Here is a 22,557-nt window from a genome sequence, read left to right as displayed (position 1 = left end):
AGTATATGGTCTGGGAGTTTGTCATTATGAACTCCACAGCACCATAAAGGCTTTACTGAATTCTGGGAAGTTGGTTAGCAAAAGTCTCAGCATAATAAACCCACTCTGATGCCAGTGTTTGATTTATTATACCATGCACTTAGAGGGCCCCCCTGAAATACGACCAGCCTCTGGTGGGTTCCCTGACTGATAAACACCAGTGTGCCTCCACAAGACATGTTTCTGAACCCCTGGGGTGGGAGCCTTTGCTCCCTGGGCCCAGAAACAAAGACTTTTCTGGGCAGAGATGGTCACACCTCCCCCAGGTCAGGAAGAGCCATCTGTGGCAGGGGAGCTTCAAAGGCCTTGCTGCCTTTGTAATGCGACCCCCAGCCTCTCCTGCCATCAGGAGCATGCCCCTTTCCTGTCTCACCCCCTTTTCAGCGGGAGGACAGGTGAGAAAAATCAGCACAGCCCAGAAGGTTTGCCCCCCCCTCTAACCCTATCCCTCAGGTGGAGGAGGCGAGGTTAAGCCCACTCTTCAGTGCCCGCCATCTTACAGATGGCAGGCACTCGCCAATCAGTGTTGGGAATAGTGCCCACTCCCCCATGTGGGGTGAGCACACTGAGGGTGTAGTCACTCTAAGGGTAGTACTCCATTGGCTACTGACCTCGAAACACTTAAAACGCCCCCTAAATACAGTGTTAAGGGGGCAGCCCTAAACCAAGAAGACAGATTACCGCAACCTACGAAGAAGAAGGACGAAAGAAGACGCCCAGCAGAGGAGACTGCAGAGAAGTACTGACTTGGCCCCAGCCCTATCGGCCGTCTGCAGTTTCCAATGACCCTGCGACAAGTCACCTTGTCCTGCAGCCAGCAACCTCCAGAACCCCTGGGAGAACTGACTGCCTTCAACAAAGCCTCGTCAAATCAAAATAGAGAGAGAGGACTAGATAAGCTAGTCCGGATCCCCTAGGTTATATGTAGATTATCAAGGAGGACTAGCTAAGTTGTGTTAAGAGACTCAGTGGGGTACGTATGTTGGCAAACCATTTGGTTTGGTCATGAAGCCCTCACCCACCAACCTAGTTGGTGGCATGCTTCATCATCGGGCCCACCACAGTGACACCGAATGTGTCCCGGGTGTGCTGCGACTCCAGATTACTGAGGAGCTAGTATACTTGCTGAGTGTGCAGTGTTGGTGAGTGTGAAAGTGATATTTTAAAAGCTATACAGTGGGTCCCAGTACCGGAGGGTGTATGGAGGTTAAATAAAGAGATGATGATACTGAGATACCTTAAAACATAAAAGCAAGCACTCGCTAAGGTGTGTTACGTGTTGGAGGGGGATTTCCTCTGCTTTAACTTGCTGTTTGCTGGTAAAGCTTCCTTGGGTCACCTGGCAGGGAGAAAAGACCGGAATTGCCGATCTGCGTGCTCCTTGGACCTGTTGGACCGGTTGTCCTGCTGCGGTGTCCCGGGACACCGCAGCAGGACAACAGCGACACTTTTAATTACATCACAAATCACTTAAAATGTTTATTTACACCTTCACATACTCATTGGTCCTGAGGAAAGCCAGTTGTAAATAAAAGGCCTGGCTGAAACATGTAGACCACACAGGACGTAGGAGGTCATAATTTACTCCAACGCGTCCGTTTGCCTTTTTAGTTGCTAACAGGGGCCCAGTAATTAGTTTATCCATACACCCTCGGGTACTGGGACCCACTGTATAGCTTTTAAAATATCACTTTCACACTCACCAACACTGCACACTCAGCAAGTATACCAGCTCCTCAGTAATCTGGAGTCGCAGCACACCTGGGACACATTCGGTGTCACTGTGGTGGGCCCGATGATGAAGCATGCCACCAACTAGGTTGGTGGGTGAGGGCTTCATGACCAAACCAAATGGTTTGCCAACATACGTACCCACTGAGTCGCTTAACACAACTTAGCTAGTCCTCCTTGATAATCTACTGCCTTCAACAAAGACCTGATCTTCTGTGAATAGCAGCTCTGTTCCAAAGAATATCCAAAGCAAGACTCAGACCCTACTAAAGACAAAGAAACCCAGACGTCTGGAATCACCGCTGTACCCGTCGCCTATAACCAGAGTCTGAGTGGTTCAACAGTCACAGCGAGGTCCCCCAGCACTCCAGAGTCCGAGTCCACCATGGGTTGACTGCTCCATGACTTCCCGACCTCATCTGCAGCCTCTGCACTGAGACACCCTCCACCGTGAGTCACCCAGTAAGGTGAAATCAGACCTCAAAAGGCACCCCCTGCTTCCAGAGCCCTGCACCCTGGTGAAGACTACCTGAGTGCACCCATGTCCCCGAGCTCTCCAACTTACCTGCCTAGCTGTTGGCTCCTCCTCGAAGATTTCCCGGACTGAGCCTGCAGCCAAAATCCAAGACTGGCAATTCCCATTGAAAACATGGCACCCAATGCAAAAACAGCACCCTGCATCCAGCTGGCCCTGTGGTGCACTTTCTGTGCTAACTTGAATCCCCCTTTGCCATGAGCAGAGGTCCAGGAGCTTTGCTTCCACAACCTTGTGGCCTGCTCGTGAGCCGGCACCAACCAGAGGCCCCCTATCCCCCATTGGATAACATTGGGCCTCAGCACTCCTCACCCTGCCGCCCTCGTGCCGCAGAGGGCGCTTTCAGAGCGCGCTTTCAGAGCGCATCCTTGACCCTGGGGACGCCTTGTTTTAACCTCAGAAAACCAACTCTCGAAACTAAGTACTTGGCGTTAAACCGATAACTTCATTCCCTCCCATAGGATTGCATTGACTGCTTTTCTGTGAAAAATGTTCTAAGTGTGGAGTTGGAAAATTGTATGAAACTGTATATTTATAAAAACTGATTTACTCACCTTTTATCTAGGAAATGTCCCAATGAGATATCTAAGCATATAAATAGTAACTGGAAAGTAATTCCAACTGTTTTATGAACAAGCGACTTACCCGTAACCAATCCAGTTACATATAACTTCGTTCAAACTGTATTTAACTGCATTATTCTTGCAAAGTACTAATACTTACCTGTGTCAGGCTTGGCTTAGTTCTAGAAATAAAATACAACTAAATAGTCTCTATATACAAAACAGATTGGTCAGAGTTCAGTCTTTGAGTGTGTGCAATCATTTCTTGCCTGAGTGTGTACAATAAATTCTTAACCCCTCCCATGCCGAGCTCCGCTCGTTATGAGCCACGGTGCTGGCCCGTGGAGCGCTCGCACGCAGGGCTAATTCCCCTGCTGTGCTGAGCGTTCCATTAAACGGGCGTGGTCGTGACGAGCTCAGCTCGTCATGCGCACCGGAGCACCGTGGCTGAGCATGGGGGCGCTGTGCGCGCCCCCCAGCACAGCAGGGGAATAGCCCCAGCAGCCAAGGGGTTAACACTACCCACTGGTAAAGCTTACTGCTCGCCTACACTACCACAAATAGTAAGGTATTGTCTTCTTTAGCCTCTGCCTACCTTTGGAGATCCACTGGACTCTGCACACTATACCTTACTTTGGTATAGTATATACAGAGCCAGCTTCCTACAGTATCTACTCAAAAGGAGAAGACCTTGCATATCCATCAGAAGAACAAGTTACTTTGAGTAAAGGTTTTTCCAGTGGATACTCTGTACATTCTTCACTGACCACTCTCCTAACATTTCTGTGAAGTCGACTTCAGATGGGTCATAGATGCCCATTTAGATTTGGCACATTGCCACTCTACTGGTTGCTCTGCATCTGGATCGCATAAGTTATATTGGCGAATCTGATGTCAGTACCATTATGTGGCACATAGTGCAACGGTGCCACATAGTGATGCATGCGAGCTGTTGCAGCATAATTTTTCAGATCCTGTCCGGCACCTAGGGTAATTCAAAAGATGAGGAATCTGTGTTTAGAGTATTCACCAGTGAGTGCATTACAGAAGGTAAGTAACTTGTCTTGTAGTCAGTCAAAACAGACATTAAGGGTCATATGTATGTAAATTGGAAATACCGATTCCTAATTACCGAATTTTACCGAATCGGTATTTAGAAATCTGTATTTCCAATGTACGGAATAATTCGGTAAACATTACAGAATCGGCAAAAATTTACCGAATCAGCAATACCGATCTGTGTTTCCGAATCGGTAAATACCTTATCGGAAAATACCGAATCGGAAATTCAAATACACAGCAATTGAGGAATCAGCCAATCCTGTGCAACCACCACCCCTCCTAACCAAGAAGTGGCCACACCCAGGCTGGTGCACTCAATCCGAACCTTCTGGAGAGGCTAGGAGTGCAGAGGAGAGCAATAGAGCCACTGCCTGAACCTACTCTGAAAATCTTTCACAATGGCCAGCCAGGACACAGAAGGAGGGGAAAGGAAGAGAAAGCTCAAATTCAGCCAGGAGGAACTGCAGGTCCTTGTGGAGGAGGTAGTTCAGCATCACACCAAGCTTTTTGGTAAACAGTCCCTGCAAGTAGCAGAATCGGAGAAACACAAGATCTGGCTTGGAATCCAGTCCCAGGTTAATGCAATTGGTGTGACCCCCCGGGACATTGATGTGCTGAAAAAGCTTTGGTATGACCTCCGGATCATCACCAGGAGGAAGATGGCTGAACAAAAAAAACAAGCCAGCCTGACGGGAGGAGGAAGGAACAGGGCACTTGCCCTGACTCAACTCGAGAGACTGGTGGAGTCAACAATAGAGCCAGGGAGCGTCTGTGGAATTGGAGATGCAGACAGCTCTGCCAGAGCTGCTTCAAAACAAGGGAAGAAGCATGCACAGCATTGCGCCACTGCCCCCCCCCCCCGTTCCCTCTCACAAAATCCCCCCCCCCCCCCCCCCCCCCATCCCAAATCCTCAATTGGGCTATGTGAATCCCACTCCAGTACAGGTTTTATTTCAGACCAGCAATGCATTATGGGAGATGTAGTCCGTGAAATCCCTATCGTGACAGGAATAGCACTGGACAACAAGGCATGCGACACACATCAGCGATAAGCAGGCAGAGGACAATGAGATAGTGTTGCAGAAATGTATTTTCATTGTAGCAATGCAGGGCTGCAGGTACACTGAGCCAATGTACAATTTCTGTCCACAGGCGAGACCTCACGCAGGACTGCGCAGGACAAGGGAGAGAGGGCACCCCAGAAGGACACCACAGAGAAGGCCACAACAAGTGCTGGCCACACAACACCACAGCCAGCCTCGCCACCACAGCCAGCCTCACCACCACAGCCAGCCTCACCAACATCAACACCACCTGCAGTGGTGAGACCAAGAAGGCGTGCTGTTGCCAGATTTTGAGTTCTCCTCTGAAGACTCCAGGGGAGGGGGAACTCCTACTGTGCCACAGGATGTCAGCAATGCTGGTTTGGTGGCCACGACTGAAGGAGTAAACACAGGTGCCAGGCGCGGCCGAAGGGCTCGTGTGACAAGTCCACCTCCACAGGATGAGAGCCATGGTGTCTTTGGCGGGCTGGGGGCAACCATGGCCAAGGTGCAGCGCCTACAAGGAAAGGCAATACTGTCAGTCCAACGACAAATGAGGCACCTCAATGATAACATAGCCAACATTGACAAGGGCATCAACTCAATGGCAGAGGGAATGAAGGAGATGGCAGCAGACATGCGGGACATGTCCCAGTCTGTGATGCTACTGTGCAGTAAAATGGATGAGGACAGAGTTACAAGGCGCAGGGAGAGGCAGAAAATGGGGCAACATACTAAGGCAGTGAACCGGCTGGCAACTGCCACTAGACTACTATGCAGGCCCTCCGTGGCCAAGCAGGAGGGGCTGGCACACTGCAGCACTGATGTGTCTAGGGGACTAGTAAAGGTCAACACTGCTCTGGAAGTGCTGCTTACGAGTCACTCTGCCACCACTGGTGCTGTCTGAGTTCCAGACAGCGAAGACACAACCAGTCGGAGCAGCATAACCCCTCCTGTGACAGACACACGGAGGAGCAGCAGACTGCATGCGGCCTCCACTGGTACCACAGCCAGTGAGGAAAGTCAGTCAATGCCATCCAGCACTGTTGTGCGTGGGTGCAGACGATGATGCAGCCCACACTTTCAGGACAGTTTTGGGTGAAGTAACACATTACTTCCTACTATGGATGTGACAAATTGGAGATTTTGTTGTGGTGTAGTGCCCAGAAATTAAACTACGTCATTACATTCAACAACTGGCTGTGTCTCCTTATTTACTTAAAAATAGTTGCATGTGATCTCTGCCCGTCTGTCTCCCATCTGTTGCTGGTGGTTTTCCTACTGCGTTGGGCTCTGGCTGTGGAAATTCATCATCATGGTCCTCATAATCCGTTCATTCCACTTCTGTACCTTTCTATGTGGCAAGGTTGTGCAGCATTGCACAAGTTGCATTGATTTTGCAGCAGATGATGGATGTGTACTGATGTGCACCTCTGCTTTTGTGGAGGCAGCAGAACCTGCTTTTCAATAGTCCAAAGGTGCGCTCCACAACGTTGCGAGTGATTTGTGTGACACATTGTATCGTCTCTCACTCGGGGTTGATGGGTTTAGGTAGGGGGTGAGGATAATTGACCGCACGGCATATGCACTATCGCCTAGGTGAGAAAGACAGTGCCATTAGTCACATATACCAATACACATTCATCTGTGAGTGTTACAGTGATTTACCTAGCAGGTATCCTTCCCCATATTCTCCCGCAGCCAGGCATGTGTAGATCCCACTGTTCTGGAAGATGTATGAATCGTGGGAGCTCCCAGGAAATTTGGCCACGATGTCAGTGATTATGTTGCCAGCATCGCAGATTACCTGCACATTTATGGAGTGGGTGGACTTTCTGTTCCTGTAGATATACTCAGTGGCTGCTGGTGGGCAGATTGGAATGTGTGTGCCATCAATACAGCCTATGACATGCGGGAACTGTGTCATCTGAAAAAAGTCTGTGTTGGTTTTCAGCAGTTCCGCTTGTGTGTGTGGGAAGTTGATGTAGTGATGCATTCTCTGCATCATGGCATCCAGGAACTTTCTGAAGAAACGGGACAGGCAACTCTGAGACACCCTGCCTACCGCAGCTATAACCCCCTGGTAACTGCCAGATGCAAGGAGATGTAGGCTACAGGGCACCTGCACATGTGGTGGTATGGCGTGCGCCCCTGGTGTTGGGTGGTCAAGGAGTGGGTGCAAGACCCTTATCAAATCCAAGATGGTGTGGGGGTGTAGCCTGTATTTTTCATGGATCTCAGCCTCAGTCTGTTGGAAGAGTGTGATGCGCTGTCTGTAAATGCGCTCCTCCCGTCTCCAGATCCTCACTCCTGCTGCCTGTAGACGTAGCCGCCTTGCAATCACATAGAAAGCCGCCATAGTGATCACAGTGTTGCATTTTGGGATTGGTTATATACCATGTGGCTGATTACCACCTGCTTTCAGTCAGTGTTAATTACCGACTCTAAAATACCGATTTTCATGAAATTCGTTAATACCGAATTTACCTACATCTCTTTTCTACTTTTTACCGTTTCTTATTTACTGATTCGGTAAATAAGGAATCGGTAATTCCGATTCGGTATTTTGGGATTCGGTAATGATGAATCCGTATTTACCGATTCATATTTATTGAATCCTTATTTTTGGACTCCTACATCTCAATAGCCTAAATACCGGTATGTAATGGGAAATTTACCGAATTTCAGCAGTTACTGACCGGTATTTAGCTACCTACATATGGCCCTAAATCTTCTTGCCTTCGACCAATACTAATGTGTTTTTTTTGTTGGGGGAAATACTTTCCTTGCCCCTTGCTTGAACACTCTTAGAATCCTTTCCTCTGTAGTACTGCGTAGCAGAATTCTGTTGTGTCCTCCCTCTTTTCTGGAGAAAACGGGGATGTTAAGCAAAAATTAGCATGGTGATGGGGGGAGAGAGGGGGGACAAGAGGAGAATGTTGTGTCAAAATAATCAGTTTGTTGTTTAAAAACAGACTAGTGCTATCTCAAAACAAAGTACCTTCCACATCTTTCTGACCTATTGATTTATATGTGAAGACTTAATATTCTTTTAATCCATTTTTAACCTAAAATGTAACTACTTACCAAATCAGACGAAGAAAAAAAGCAACAAGATGTATTAGTTGCAGGAACCACAGTACGACTGTGTTAAGAAAATGTCAATCTCAGTAACAAAGCTGTTAACCATATAAAATGTATGAGGATTTCTGAAATAGGCATTCAGTTAAATAATGATGAGTATTTGAAAGTTACGAAATATTGCAAAACCTATATTAATACTATCAGTTCCCTAGTTTCATTGTCTATGTCATATTTTGTTTATTGATCATACTACGTTTTGCCAAATCACCATTTAGTCATTCATGGTGGCAGGTTAATAGAGACCCTCTCATGATCTGTTTATTTTGCAGATGTGGGAAGAGTACCCTGATGTTTATGGGGTTAGAAGGTCAAACCGAAGCCGCCAAGAACCGTCACGATTTAGTATTAAAAGTGAGGTAAGAAAGTTAATTGCTTTTTCCAAAGCAACATTTATAAACAAAAATAAGCAAATTATTGGTTGATATGGCTCTACAGTCAGTATCCGTTTTTTGTAAAATTTTTAGAAAAAAGAAAAAAGCAAAGTCTAAAATAAATTGCTGAAGTGTCTTGTCAAACTTCTTCCTAAATAATTTGGGCATGATTAGTAAAATAAAACATTTGTATCTGTTTCTAGCATGTAAATTGTTGCCAGTGTCCTCATGTTTCAGTTTATTTTCTGGCTCTAATTCCATGGGCAGGAAATTAAGGTTACTATTTAAAAAATTCGGGAATTCTTTATACTTCACTCTTCATTATTTTGGTACATTTTGCGCTATCTTGGAGATCGTTTCTGTCTTATCTTTGTTTTTTGCTTTTTACTGTACTTTGGAAATCATATTTTAACAAAAAACGAGAGGAAGAAAAATATTCAGCACGTACATTTGTGGTAACTTTAAAAAGTAGTTCAAATGAACCAGAGATTTCCCGAATTGAGCATCTTAAATTATTAATGTTAAACATTTTTCAGGTGCTAATTGTCAGTCACATATTTTTCTAGCTACACAACAAAGATGTGAAGACCATGTTGGGTAAAGTTCTGAACTTTTATATCTCACTGTGCTCCACTGTGCTAAGTCATTGCGGTGGTTCAGCTCTGAAAAGCTCAAAACTTGTTCACTTGAAAATAAATCCATCAATGTACTCCCGACATCTGTTCTGATTAAAGAATCTGTATATTGAGAGTGTGGCACCCTCTTTCTTTGCTATTTTGTAAGGAAACAAGCAGCTTGTATTTGTCTGACTCTGATGTACAGCCATTCACCAGAGAATGTCGCTAGGAGGCACACATACTTTTTAATATTACTTATTTGGTATTTGGCTTGGGATGGGCAATTGTATACACTGTATTTTCAGTATGCTTTGTTAGCTGGTATACATTTATGTAATATTGAAAACCATGATATTGCTTTCAGTACATCTGTTTAGTTTTTATGTTGTAATAGGTAATGTGATAACTCAAGGAGTGAATTAAGCCTGTGCAGATACAAATAATACATTTAGGTTTTTCATCATGGTAGCAGTTAAAACAGTGCGTGTTTACGTGTGTGTATATATATAATATGAATTTTGAATACATCCCACATGGTGTCGTCCTTTCCTGCTGAGAAGCGCAGTATTGAATATATATATATATATATATATAACGCTCCTCGTCCCCTTTCCTTCACCAAAAGAGACACAGCACTCGCGGGGGGAAAGTCATAAGATCTTTATTCGACTTTCAAACGCACCAGACGCGTTTCGGCATGCGCCTTCCTCTGTGGTACAGGGGTATGTCGGACGCGGCCATATTTTATACAATTAACACGTGATCACTTTCAAAATCAAATTAATGATGAAGTGATGTAACATAAAATATGTGCGATACACCATTACAAGATGGCGCTTATGCAAAGGGTGTGATACGAGGGTATTTGTCCTTTGTTAGTTTTCATTAATTTGATTTTGAATGTGATCACGTGTTAATTGTATAAAATATGTCCGCGTCCGACATACCCCTGTACCACAGAGGAAGGCGCATGCCGAAACGCGTCTGGTGCGTTTGAAAGTCGAATAAAGATCTTATGACTTTACCCCCGCGAGTGCTGTCTCTCTTTTGGTGAAGGAAAGGGGACGAAGAGCGTTATATATTGCGGCAGCACTTTCCGCAAATACAGCACCCGTGCACGAGTGCGTGAACCAAGTGCGACAGGAGCGAAGATAGAGATATATATATATATATATATATATAGATATAACACTTTCCAAATAGAAAAGCAGGTGCATGCTCAAAGGGATCACTGCAATATTTTTATTGTTTGCCAACCATCATAAATGACATTGGCTACATCCAACTCCTTTTGACAAGACCTCCTTGATTATGTGTGAATAACAAATCACCAGTACACCATATACGTTCACAATAGTTTCATCAGCATAAACAAGGGTGAAAAGAAAACATATCATCTAGGGGCCATGTGGGCCATCTTGTAATGTATCATACATCAAAAAAATTAATATCGTAATAATACAAAGATGAAATGACACTACTGAGCAACTGACAGAAATAATTGACAGAAATAATCAAAACGGTAGCAGATCACTTGGCATACTCAAAACTAAAATTAAGTAAACCAGAATACCTCAGTAATTCATGACATGCCTCATTAATTCACGAGGATCAGATTTACACTGATAGTTTTATCGGCTTGGAAAAAGACCTACCCCTTGCTCTGCCCATACCGGGAGGTATCTCACAGCGCTGAGGTTGCATGGATATACCGCCGGCCGGCAGCAGGAAGAAGCGGGTCCACTGGTCACATCACGATGAATGCTGGTGTGTTAACCTAGATGTCGTGGGCACCATATTGGAATTAGCAGACTATGTAACAGAACCTAGCGTGTAAAGAGACAGTTCATGCTCATAGTCTCAAGGAAAAGTTATCTATCGCAAATTGACGGTGCTGGACATGCAGTAATTACTACCTGGTCATCGACCTACGTTTACCGCTATGTGGCTCACCCTAATCGATCACGTATGACTGTACAGTAACAAGTCTAAAGGTTTCAGGCTATCCTAACGTGTCCATTAGCAAAGTGACAATACTGTCCTTCAATAGTATAACGAGTGTGACAGGAGTTAGGGCGCTATATGTTCCTAAGGGATTTTGATCAGGACAAGGCAGGTACAGAATATTTGTTTTAAATTGCCCCAAACATAGAGAATGGTGCAATTGTAGTGTGTGTGTTAGCTGTTGGGCAAGTGTGCCGTGTTGGGTGAGATGGACTTGTAGAAGATTCCATACTGCTTTACAATAGAGCCCCAGTGACAGCTGTGCATGTTAACAGTCAAGGTCTGGAACTACCTGACCGTATTATACATAACAGGCATAATTATTCATTGTGTCAATAAGGACCAGGCGATGTCCTCGTTCAATCCCCCCTTATCTGAGGCTAGTCTCAGTACCCATCTCTGTTCAATGCGGAACAATGTTTTCTTGTTCATGCCAGAATGTGCTTCATGTACTGTCCAGCATAATGAGTGAGGAGGGTGTTTCCTGTGCTCAAATGTGTTATCATCTTCCTATTTGTTTTATGGCACCTGAAGTTGCTCCTGTGTTCCGTAATCCAGGTTCTCACTGGTCTCGTGGTCATTCCTATGTATGGGAGCCCACATGGGCATGTTATTAAATAGATTCAGTTAGCAGTATTACAATTAGTGTGTTTGTTTAATTTCCACTTGAACCCATTTGTAAATGTTATTTCTTTCATGACCTTTGTAAATGGGCAAACTGAACAAGACCCACAAGGGTAGTGTCCTGTAATTGGTGGTAAGTCCCACAGGGTTCTCTGTACACTTGTGTGCTGAACTTTAGGTCTGGTGTGTATAAGTATATCTTTCAGATTACTTGTACGCTTGAAAGCAAACCTAGGCACAGGGAGATTAAGAATACCTGTGTTAAGAATCCCTCAATGTTTTTAGATTTTTGTTTTGTAAATATTTTTATTACATTTTTCATGCAAAACATTAATAAAGACTGATATCAATAAGTTACGGTAGTCTCTTAATCATCAATAGCCACAAACTGGTGCTCCGACCTCTGTTATCAAGTCAAATAGCAGGATCATGAAAACACCTCTCTTATCTGATACATCAACTTGTATGTGCAATATATGGGATATGCGATTGAAATATGTTCCGGAGCCGATCAATGTCCATGAAGTGACTCTGCAACATTTAATCATCCAATGAAAAATGGAAAAACTGCAAACCTCACCTACCATCCCAGCCCACCCACCCTCCCAGCCCACCCATGCCCCTGGTGTCCCGTACTATAGCACTGCAAAGAAAACACCAAATAAGAAAATAAAATACACGTCTGTGCAACACATGAATCAGCATTGTATAACTATAGCATGGTAAGAATCCGTGAAGAGCAGCATTCCCCCAGCCTAGGCCACCTTGAACATCACAGCCCACTCAGGCAAGCAAGCAATATTCACAGAACTTTAAGGCATAGCCATCGGTGTACCCTCTGTCGTGTTGTCACCGACTCCATCTCCGGTGTCTGCAATGAAACTACTAGTGCTTCCCAGGCGCTCGCAGCCTCCATTTATCTCCCTGTGCTTGTCTAGCTAGCTGGAACCTAAGTGTGCTCTCACTCGTGGCCCATTTTATCAATTCCATTTTCCATCTTAGGACACCGGGGCCCCTTACGGCCTTCCAATGCGCTGTAATATCCCTCTTGGCCAGCAATAAACCGAAATCCAGAAATTTTACTCGTTACTCTCGTCTTGGGCGTGTGAGGGAACCAGTGAAGTAAACAAGTGCTCATGACAGGTGTTATCTGTTTCTCTGTGACTAGGCATAAACGTGCTACCACTTCCTCCCAATAAGTGTGGACAGTCCCACATAATGTACTTAACCTCCGCCCCTCCTAAATTACAACGTGGGCACTTTGCAGTGTCAGTATTAAAATATTTATTAATCCTGGTAGGAGTAAGATACGCTCTATGTAATATAAAGAAGTGGACCAGCTGGCCCACAAAGTTTTTTGATATTTCTCACTCGATTTGAGTCTGCGGTAAAGGTGGTCACACAGGTGAGAGAATCAAAGGACTGTTTCTGTCTATTTTCTAAGAAGGCATCTTGATTGTTATTTCTGGCCCTCTTTTGAGAAAGTGAGATGTTGCGTTTAGGGTACTCTCTTTTGCGTAAGTCTGCTGCTAGGGTATCAGACTCCCTTTGGAAGTCATCCACCGAGCTGCAGTTCCTTCGAATCCGGAGGAACTGTCCAAAAGGTAAGTTTTGTTTTAAAGCTCTGGGTTGGTGGCTGCTAAATAACAGCAGGCTGTTCTTATCAGTTGGTTTTCGATGGAGTGTAGTAGTGATCAAACCCCTCTAGTCTGATCAACAGTTTAAGAAAAGGTATGTCGGTTTCCGAGATAGTGCTTGTGAATTTGAAATAGGGGTTCAAGGTGTTGATCCACTCACAGAACTCCTCGCAACTAGTACGATCCCCTTTGCATAGGATCAGAATATCATCGATAAACCTTTTCCATAGTAGTATATTCGCCTGGTATGGATTGTTAGAGTTGTGAATCACCCTCTCCTTGAATGCTGACATATACGTACATGCCACGCTCTGCGCGAAGGTGCTACCCATGGAGGTACCCTGTGTTTGATGGTAGAGTTGTTTAAATTTAAAAAAATGTATCTGTCAGGGCATGGGTGGCACATTCAAGTATGAAGGCTACCGGGGTTGGTGAGTCCCAATCAACCCCGCTGAGGGCATCGTCTATTACCTCCAGGGTAGCTCTCTCTCGAATATTGGTGTAGAATGCCTCAACATCCAGGGTTACAAGGAGGATAACTTCCTCTGGATGCTAGACCCCCTCAAGTAGCCGAAGTACATCTGTGGTATCGTTCACATAGGACAGGGTGACCCTCACTAGAAGTTGGAGGAAGTAGTTGCAGAACCTCGATAGTGGTTTGAGGATGGACCCGATCCCTGATACTATAGGTCTACCTGGGTGACCCCATAGTGAATTTTTGGCAAGGATTAAAAGTAGGGGGTCCTCGGATCTTTTGTGATTAGGAAATCTGCCTCCTTGCTGGTGATCCAACCCTCAGTCTCTGCAGTGCAGACCATGGCCAAAATAATGGTGGTAAGTCGTGGGGTGGGGTCTTCTCTCAAAGGTGTGTAGTACCTCCGGTTACTCTATTGTCGTAGGCATTCCACATCATAGTCAGAGGTGGACATAATGACTGTAGCCCCGCCCTTGTCAGCCTGCTTGATAGTTATTGTTGGATCATATGCCAAATCCCTGACTGCTTGTACTTTGTTTGAATATAAATTATGGAAAGGTGTGGTCATGCTGTTGAGATCTTTCAGCACTGCCCGTTCAAAGGTCAAAACTTTGTGAAGTAAAAACCCACTATTCGGTGTGAAAGTGGATAGTTTGTGTAGTCTAGAGTCTTCCGCTTGTGTCATAGGTTTGTCATGAAAAAAGGCTTTCAGCCGTATCTTACGAAAAAAGCCTTGAATTTTGCAGATATCACGGAATTTGTCAGCCTTGGGGGTGAGTACATAGCCCAGCCCCTTCTGTAGTACAATCTCTACTGTGGGTGTTAAGACCCTCGAGGAGAGTTTGATGATCAATTTCTCTTCCCCCTTGTCTGGCTCCTGGTCTCCACTGAATGTGTCGGTTGTTTTTGCCATTGTACCCTCTTTTGCGTCCTGTTCCTCTGCCCCAGCCTCTGTCTAAAAAAGGGGGCTCATTACCTTGTTGAAAGAAAGGCAGCGGGCCCTGGTGGTACATCGGGTATTGGTAGAATTTGGGTCCCTGGTATGGTGGCATGTGGTTTGGTTGATACATTGGGCGTGTGTTCTTTCTCGAATTTATGCTGTTCCAGCTCCCATTGCTTGAATCACTATTTGATGAGGAGCCTCTACTAGAGGGGTTAGAGCTCTCGTCAGATGAGTAGCTTGTTCCAGCTGTGGTATAATCTGCCTTCAGGTAGGGATAAACCTTCTCCTTGTCGAACTTCTGTATGTCCTTGTGGAGTTTAGAGATCTTCTGTTTCCTATTTTCCGCAATCGCTGCAGTGAGCTCCGCTAATTTGGTCTTAAACGCAGTTGTATGGTCAGTTACTTTGATTGCCCCCTCTGCTGTTTGTATCCTTATCAGCAAAGCGTCTGCAATCCGTTTAGCAGTATTTATGATGAGGATTAGCCAGTCCCTAGTTCATTTGCATGCTACTAGGAACCACGCCTTCTCAAACAAGGCATCCTCTAGAAATAGGCGTGGGAAGTTGTTTACCATCAGGCCATTCAAGGCTATATTAGCCCGCAAATATTCAGTCATCATGGCTTCATGTAGTGTTATTTTGAGCCACTCGTGTTTCAAAGTCGAGAGGGGAGTCCAGTCTTCAGACTGGCTGCCTGAGGCTGAATTGCCATCAGTCCGCAGCAGTGATGGAGTTCTAAGGATCTCTGCTGCTATGTCAACACCAAAAGGGAGTCCCTGGTACACCTCCATCGTAATAGGTAGGGGGACTCAGTGGAGACCAAAGGAAAATTATTTCTGATGTTTATATCTGGGCCAGGAGAACCAGTAGTTTCCTCCTGGTAACCTAAATCAACTTAGGTTGCTGACCAGATGGTAATTACTGCATGTCCGGCACTGTCAATTTGCGAAAGATAACTTTTCCTTGAGACTATGAGCATGAACTGTCTCTTTACACTCTAGGTTCTGTTACATAGTCCGCTAATTCCAATATGGCGCCTACGACATTGAAGTTAACACACCAGCATTCATTGTGATATGACCGGTGGACCCGCCTCTTCCTGCTGCCTGCCGGGGCTATATCATTGCATCCTCAGCACAGAGTGAGGGGTAGGTATTTTCAGCGTACAATGGTTTGACTTGGCACTACTGAGTACATGAGGGTATGGGATGCAAGCTTGTTTACAGGTCGCTATTGCATACACTTCAGTGGCCGGACATAGATGCTGGTCCTGACTCCGTACCAACGAGTTGCGCATACAGAGCGAAAACCGCAATACTGCATTGGCTTCAGTATCAATGCTAAGTCATGTGGGGGCCGTTTTTAGAAAGCATTTTAGCCGCACTGACTTACGCTAACGCTCATTTGGGAGGCTCATGTGTTACTTGACTATTGCACCGCGATTGCCAGGGAGGACCTGGGGGAATCCGCGATGCCCACCGCGACCCTTGAGCACATCCTGAGTGGATGTGGGGGCTCGGGTCGGGATGCCGCATAAGACCCATACGGTTCATCAGGCAAAAGCAGGCAGAGGCTATATGCATCTATAACCCATATCACCGGATGTTGCCAAAAAGACTACATCGCAGGAACTCTACATTAACCAGAGTTCCTTGTCTTGAATAGGGCTGTCTCTCAACACACATACTTTAATTTTTCTCCAACTTATAGTACACTGCAATATTCAGTATTTAACACCTGCTGATACACCTTGACGCATACTGCAGAAGGGGTAGAAGAATACCCTTCGACGCCTTCACCGCCAGACGACATAGGGATCTACAATATGGTCGTCCAAAAGGCTGCACAGACATATGGGGTGAAGATGGAGGAGGAGAATCCCAAGGCATGTTTTCTCCTGGAAACTCTACTGCCTCAACAAACAAGGAGCCAGTTCCTGCCCATGCTCCCTGTATGTTGGACCAAGAAAGAGATGCCTTTAAGGAACCAGCAATATGCAAGGCTGTGATTCCAAGAAGGGAGAAAAAGTATAAACATTCCTCAAAGGACCCTGCATACATCCAAGGGCCAGTCCCAGCCGACTCCATAATCACAGCAACGGCTAGGAAATGGCCCAATGTACCCACTAATGCCCGACCACCTCCAGATAAGAAGAGTAGAAGGATGGATCTCACAAGGTGAAAGGTGGAGAGAAATGCCGCAAACCATTGGTGCATTGCAAACTCCAACGCCCTGATCAACAGGCACGCATACCAGTACTGGGAGGAAGTGGGGCAACTCCTAACGCATCTACTTTATTTATTGAAGTTTTATATAGCGCTGGCTTTACCCAAGGGTATCGAAGCGCTTTACATTGTAGGTATGATAGTCAAAAGAATACAGGACAAGTGTATCAAAAAAGCAATCAAATAAAGTACACAGAAATAACATAATGAGCATAAAAGTTATTGGCGAGATCAGATGGGGAATGATCAGCAGGAAGATATAACATTAAGAGGATGTTGTATCATATAATGTACGCATTCATCTAGGTTAGTTTAACAGACTCAGGCTGGCAGGTAAGGTTCATGAATAAGGTGAAATGAGAGTTTAATTGAGTTTCGAAGATAAGGGTAAGGGTTATAAGGGGGGGGAGTTGGGAAGTGTGGAGAGCGGTTGAGTTTGGAGGGGTTTTCTCGTAAATATATTGTGCCGGGCATATATGGTTTGGGGAGAGGTTTAAGGTAAGAGATAGAAAGGAGAGGAAGGAGGGGGATCTGCCGAGACGTCCAGCAGACTAATGATAATAGGGGTGACCGAGCGAAGACATGCATGGCTCAGAATTTCTGGATTCAAGCCAGAGGTGCTAAGCAACCTCCTGAACACACCTTTCAATGGGGAGCAACTGTTTGGCACACCAGTTGACGACAAGCTCTCTTCCAGGGGATCCGCATCAATAGTCATAAGCACATGAATAATATGTGTAACCATATATGAAGAAAGATACATATATATATATATATATATTTCAAAGTTTTATATAGCGCGAACAAGATCTTTGCAGATATCAGAGCGCTTTACAAGGACATGGGGTGATAGCATAATAGTAGGTAATAGTTGAGGTAGTTAGGTACGATATGCATAGTTACATAGGTAGGTCAAAATAAGAGGTAGGTCATAGTTGAGGTAGTGTAGGTACACGGTGCATAGTCAAACAGGTACGCCAATAATATGAAAGTACATAAAGAGGGAGCATATACTTGTTTGAGCGTGCTTAAACTACTTTTGTAAATAGCATAGAGGTAGGCATAGTTGAGGTAGGAGAGTACAACGCGGAGTCCTGGAGGTACAGAATAATAGCTCATGTGTATTTCGCCATGAAGATCGCTTTTACTTCTTTCTTAAAAAGTTTGTTGGAGGAGATGAGCCTGGTTTCAGGAGGGAGTGAGTTCCAGATCCTGGGCGCCATTCCTGAGAAGGAGCGTTTATAGGTTTTTACCTTCCGAAATCTTCGAGGCTTCAGCAGAAGATTGTTTGTGCTTCTAGTAGTTCTAGAGCCGCCCGAAATTGTCAGCTTTTGAGAGAGGTAGGCGGGTGAGTTCGTGTGTATAGCCTTGTGTGTCATGCAGGCGATTTTCAGATGTATTCTGGCTTCAAAAGGCAGCCAGTTCAGGGATTTAAAGTCAGGGGAGATATGCAAGTGTTTTTTTGAGCCAGTGATGAGTCTTGCTGCAGCGTTAAGGGACGCTCTTAGGGGTGCCGTTGTGGTTAGGGGGAGCCCACAGAGGGCGATGCTGCCGTATTCTATGTGCGGGATGACTATAGATTGTACTGCAGTTTGAAAGTCTTTGGCTGGAAGGAAGGGTTTGAGTTTTCTCAAGGTATTGATTTGGAAGTTCGCTCCTTTGGTTGCCTTGCTGATGTGCTGCTGCATGTTGAGATTGGCGTCAAGTGTTATGCGTAAAGATTTTGCTGAGTCAACGATGGTAGGTTGTACATTGAGAGCCGTTAGGTGCTTGAGCCAAGTTTGAGCGGTAGAGATTTTTGCGGGCGGTGAGATCAGGAGGAACTCAGTCTTCATCGCATTGAGTTTGAGGTGATTCTCTGCCAGCCAGGATTGGGTGTTTCTGATCGTGGAGTTCAGAAGCAAGATGTCCTTGGGGGATTGTATTTTGAGATAAAGTTGGGTGTCGTCGGCATACATGTGAAAGTGAACATTGGATGCTTGTAACAGAGTAGTGAGAGGTTCCATGACTAAGTTGAACAGTGTAGGGGAGAGGGAGGAACCTTGAGGGACACCTAACGATACAGGTACCGAGGAGGACATCAGGTTGTTCCTTTTGAATCGCTGAGACCGGTTGTGTAGAAAGGAAGTGAACCACTTGAGAACAGTCCCAGATATACCCATTCTTGTGTTTAATAGTTCGAGTAGGTTCTCATGTTTAACTGTGTCGAATGCTGAAGAGAGATCAAGAAGGATGAGGAGGCAGGTATCATTTTGGTCTAGGATTTGGAGGGCGTCGTCAACTATGTGAGTCATAGCAGTTTCGGTACTGTGCCCTGCTCGGAAGCCTGATTGATGAGGGTTGAGGAGATCAAAATTATTTATGTGATTAGCCAGTTGTAGCTGTACGCATTTTTCCAACAGTTTAGCGAGCGTGGGAATATTTGTAATAGGACGGTAATTGTTTAGATCAGTGGGATCTGCTGTTGTTTTGTTTAGTAACGGTGTGACTTGTCCGACTTTGAGGGCGTTAGGGATGGATCCTTGTTGAAGAGAGCTATTGATGATCTTAGTCCAAAGTGGGAGGAGCGACGGGATAAAGACTTTTAAAGCGTTAGCAGAAAGGGGGTCAGAGAGGTGATTGGATGGTTTCAGGGTGCTGAGCAGTCTGCCAATTTCTTCTTCGGAGTAGGTGCCAAAGGATGACCATGTAGCATTGTTCTTTGGTTCAGACGGTGCTGTGTGTTGGGGGTTGGAGTAAAGGATAGCGTCATTGAGGAGATCGCTTCTTATGTTGTCTGTTTTTTGGTTAAAGAAAGCAGGGAAGTCTTCACAGGAAGGTGTAGCGCCCCTGGTGCTGAGTGTCTGGGGTTGTTCTTTGGATTGTGTTCTGATTAGCTCAAACAGTTTTCTTGGGCGGTTTTTTGCTTGGGCGAGCTGGAGGCTGAAGAAATCTCTCTTTGAGCGTTTTATTTTCCTGAAGTAGGCGTTTCTCTGTTTTTTCAGAGTTTTTAGGTGCAGTGCAGAGGGGGCTGATCTCCAGGTGCGCTCTGCCATTCGCATGGCCCGTCTATCTTCATTGAGGCTCCCGTCATACCATGGGTTGGAGATCTTGGACGCGACTCTTTTCAGTTGCATGGGTGCAGCCTCATCGATTATTGTGGTCATAGCATTGAAATAATGGTCAGTCAGCAGTTGAACGTCCGTAACACCGGACGGAGGAAGTAAGAGATTACAGCTGTTAGGCGGTAAGGAGTTTGGGTTGAGTTTCTTCATGTCTCTTTTCCAAACTTTGTGCTTTGAGGGTTGAGCTGGGTTAAATTTAACTTTTTCATTGATGACGAAGGAGACAATATGATGATCTGACCAGTCACAAGGTTGGATTGACTCAAGTTGAATAGAGTCCTCTTTAGAAATGATGAGGTCAAGGATAGAGCCTTTCTCATGGGTCGGGCTATTGCATATTTGGGTGAGATCAAGGGCGTCGAGGAAATTTTTAAGGCTATTCACCACTGTGTCACAGCGATCATTCCAATGGAGATTGTAGTCGCCAAGGAAAATTTTGGTGTTTTGCCGTCCTGAGTTGGTTGAGATTAAGTCCATGAGTTGTTGGGAGAAGGAGAGCTTGTCCCCAGGTGGGTGGTATATGATGTGTAGTGAGCATACCGGTTTGCTTTCGCTGATGACATCAAGGCAGAGGTATTCACAAGAGGTAAGAGAGGGTACGGACGCTTTAATAACTGAGAGGTTGCTTCTATAAATACATGCAATTCCACCGCCTGTCTTATTGGACCTGTCAAGTCTACTGATACTGTAGTTGGGGGGGACTAGGATATCCATGATAGGTGTAGAAGAATCAGACAACCATGTTTCAGTCAGAATGGCTAGATCCGGTTTCAGAGACATGATGAGATCGGCGACCCCCGTGGAATGCCTTTTGGCCGATCTGCAATTGAGAAGTATGCATTTGAGTCTGGGGGCGCAGAGGGTGGAGGAAGGTTTTATAGTGAGGGGTACATTTGTGAGGTTGTTGGGGACGGAGCCTCTGGTGTTATGGGTGTGGTGCCTGAGGGGGTTAGAGAGAATCGTTGGGATGGACAGGTGGTTGGTGGCTAGGCGATTTTGGGGAGCCGAGACGTAGGAGTGGAGAAGGGTGTGTATGTCATGGTCTGAGAGCGTATTGGTAGTGCGTCTGGGGCGATTGGTGGTATTGCGGGAGGGGATAGAGGTCCGGAGTGGGGCGTGTTGTGTGGTAAGGCGAGTAGGAAGTGAGGGGAGAGTGTTGTTAGTAAGTTGTTGTGTGGTAAGGCGAGTAGGAAGTGAGGGGAGAGTGTTGTTAGGTATGATCCTGGTGGTGGTTGGGGGGGTGTCTGAGGTGTGTGATGAGCAACTCTTTGACGGTGTGTAGTTCTTCTTTCATTTGGAGGAGGGTGGACATAATCATGTCCAGCTTGGTGTTGGGTACGGAGTTGGGGAAGGGTACTGGCGGTGAACAGGAGTATAGGTTACTGGAGAGGGGGGGAGACTGGGTGGAGAGGCGGTGCTGGGGAAGGGGTTGGAAAAGTTAGAGAGAGGGTTGGTGTTAGGGTGGGTGTTGGCGTTATTGGGCAGGGCAACAGTGCTAAGAGGGGAAGGGTAAGTGGGGGAGGTGTGGAGGCTGGGGGTTGCGGGGGTGGAGGTGGGATAGTGGGGAGTGAGAATGTGGGGTGAGAGGTTGAGGGAGGGGTGAAGGCTAGGCGTGGCGGGAGGGCCAAGTGTGGGGGGGGAGATAGGAGGAGAGAGCGTCATGTTGTGTGGGGTGCAGTTGGGGGAGGAGGGGTGTTCTGAGAAGATTGGAGAAGGGGAGACAAGAATGGAAGTCCTCTGTCTGTTGTAGTTACAGTTTAGTTTCCCTTTCTAATCTGAGGCAGGTCGAGTTAATCCAGCTGCTAAGAGGGGCGGAGAAAGTCTTATCTGTTATTGGAGAACCCTGGCCGAGATGTTGCGCAGCCTCGTGGAAATCTGGGGGCCATGAAGGTGATTAATTGCTCCAGGTTTATGGCCAGGGCCATTTTGGGCAGTAAAGAGGACAAGAATGCAATGAGAGTCAGCGGTTACTGTTTGAAAGTGCATACCTTGTAATCTCAGCAAACATTGAGGTCGATAACCAACATGATGTACCAGCCCTATAATGAGGAGCCAGACTATAGTTCTGTGCAGCAGGCAGGCACCCCCACGCCGCAGTTCAGGCACTCCAGAGCTGAATCATGGACATAAAGTAGCCGAGGGGATCCCCACCACGTGACCTGTGTTTTTAGATAAGAGCCCTTTCCCTGCCGTGCATTTAATGTTCAAGCTGTAAACCAAAACGATAGGATGAGGCTTGCTGGTGGCTGTACCCCCCGCCTGGCAGACGATGTCACATACGGCACAGAAAAACTCCAGTCCACTAGGAGAGGACGCTCGCTGTAGAACCTGCACTATCTGATGCTACAGTTATTCTCAGCAAAGTAACATTTATGTCTTCATCAGTGCGCCGATAGCCGCTTACCGCATAGGGTTTACAACGCCGAGCTTACATGGTAAAA

At 45.9% G+C, this 22,557-nt stretch overlaps 1 protein-coding gene across 2 annotated transcripts in view; it reads left to right on the top strand.

Annotated features, from left to right (window-relative positions):
- The window catches only part of CHD2 (chromodomain helicase DNA binding protein 2), a 2,197,496-nt gene that overhangs the window by 106,226 nt on the left and 2,068,713 nt on the right, over positions 1 to 22,557 (top strand). For both annotated transcript variants that reach the window (XM_078683153.1, XM_078683151.1), the window contains one exon: positions 8,387 to 8,473. In XM_078683153.1, the coding sequence (XP_078539279.1) occupies positions 8,387 to 8,473 (87 nt within the window). The remainder of the gene's footprint in view (positions 1 to 8,386; positions 8,474 to 22,557) is intronic.

This window comes from Lissotriton helveticus, chromosome 3_1 (genome assembly GCF_964261635.1).
Source record: "Lissotriton helveticus chromosome 3_1, aLisHel1.1, whole genome shotgun sequence".
Taxonomy (NCBI): domain Eukaryota; kingdom Metazoa; phylum Chordata; class Amphibia; order Caudata; family Salamandridae; genus Lissotriton; species Lissotriton helveticus.
The sequence above is the reverse complement of the archived record's forward strand: the minus strand, read 5'-3'. Positions and strand labels throughout refer to the sequence as shown.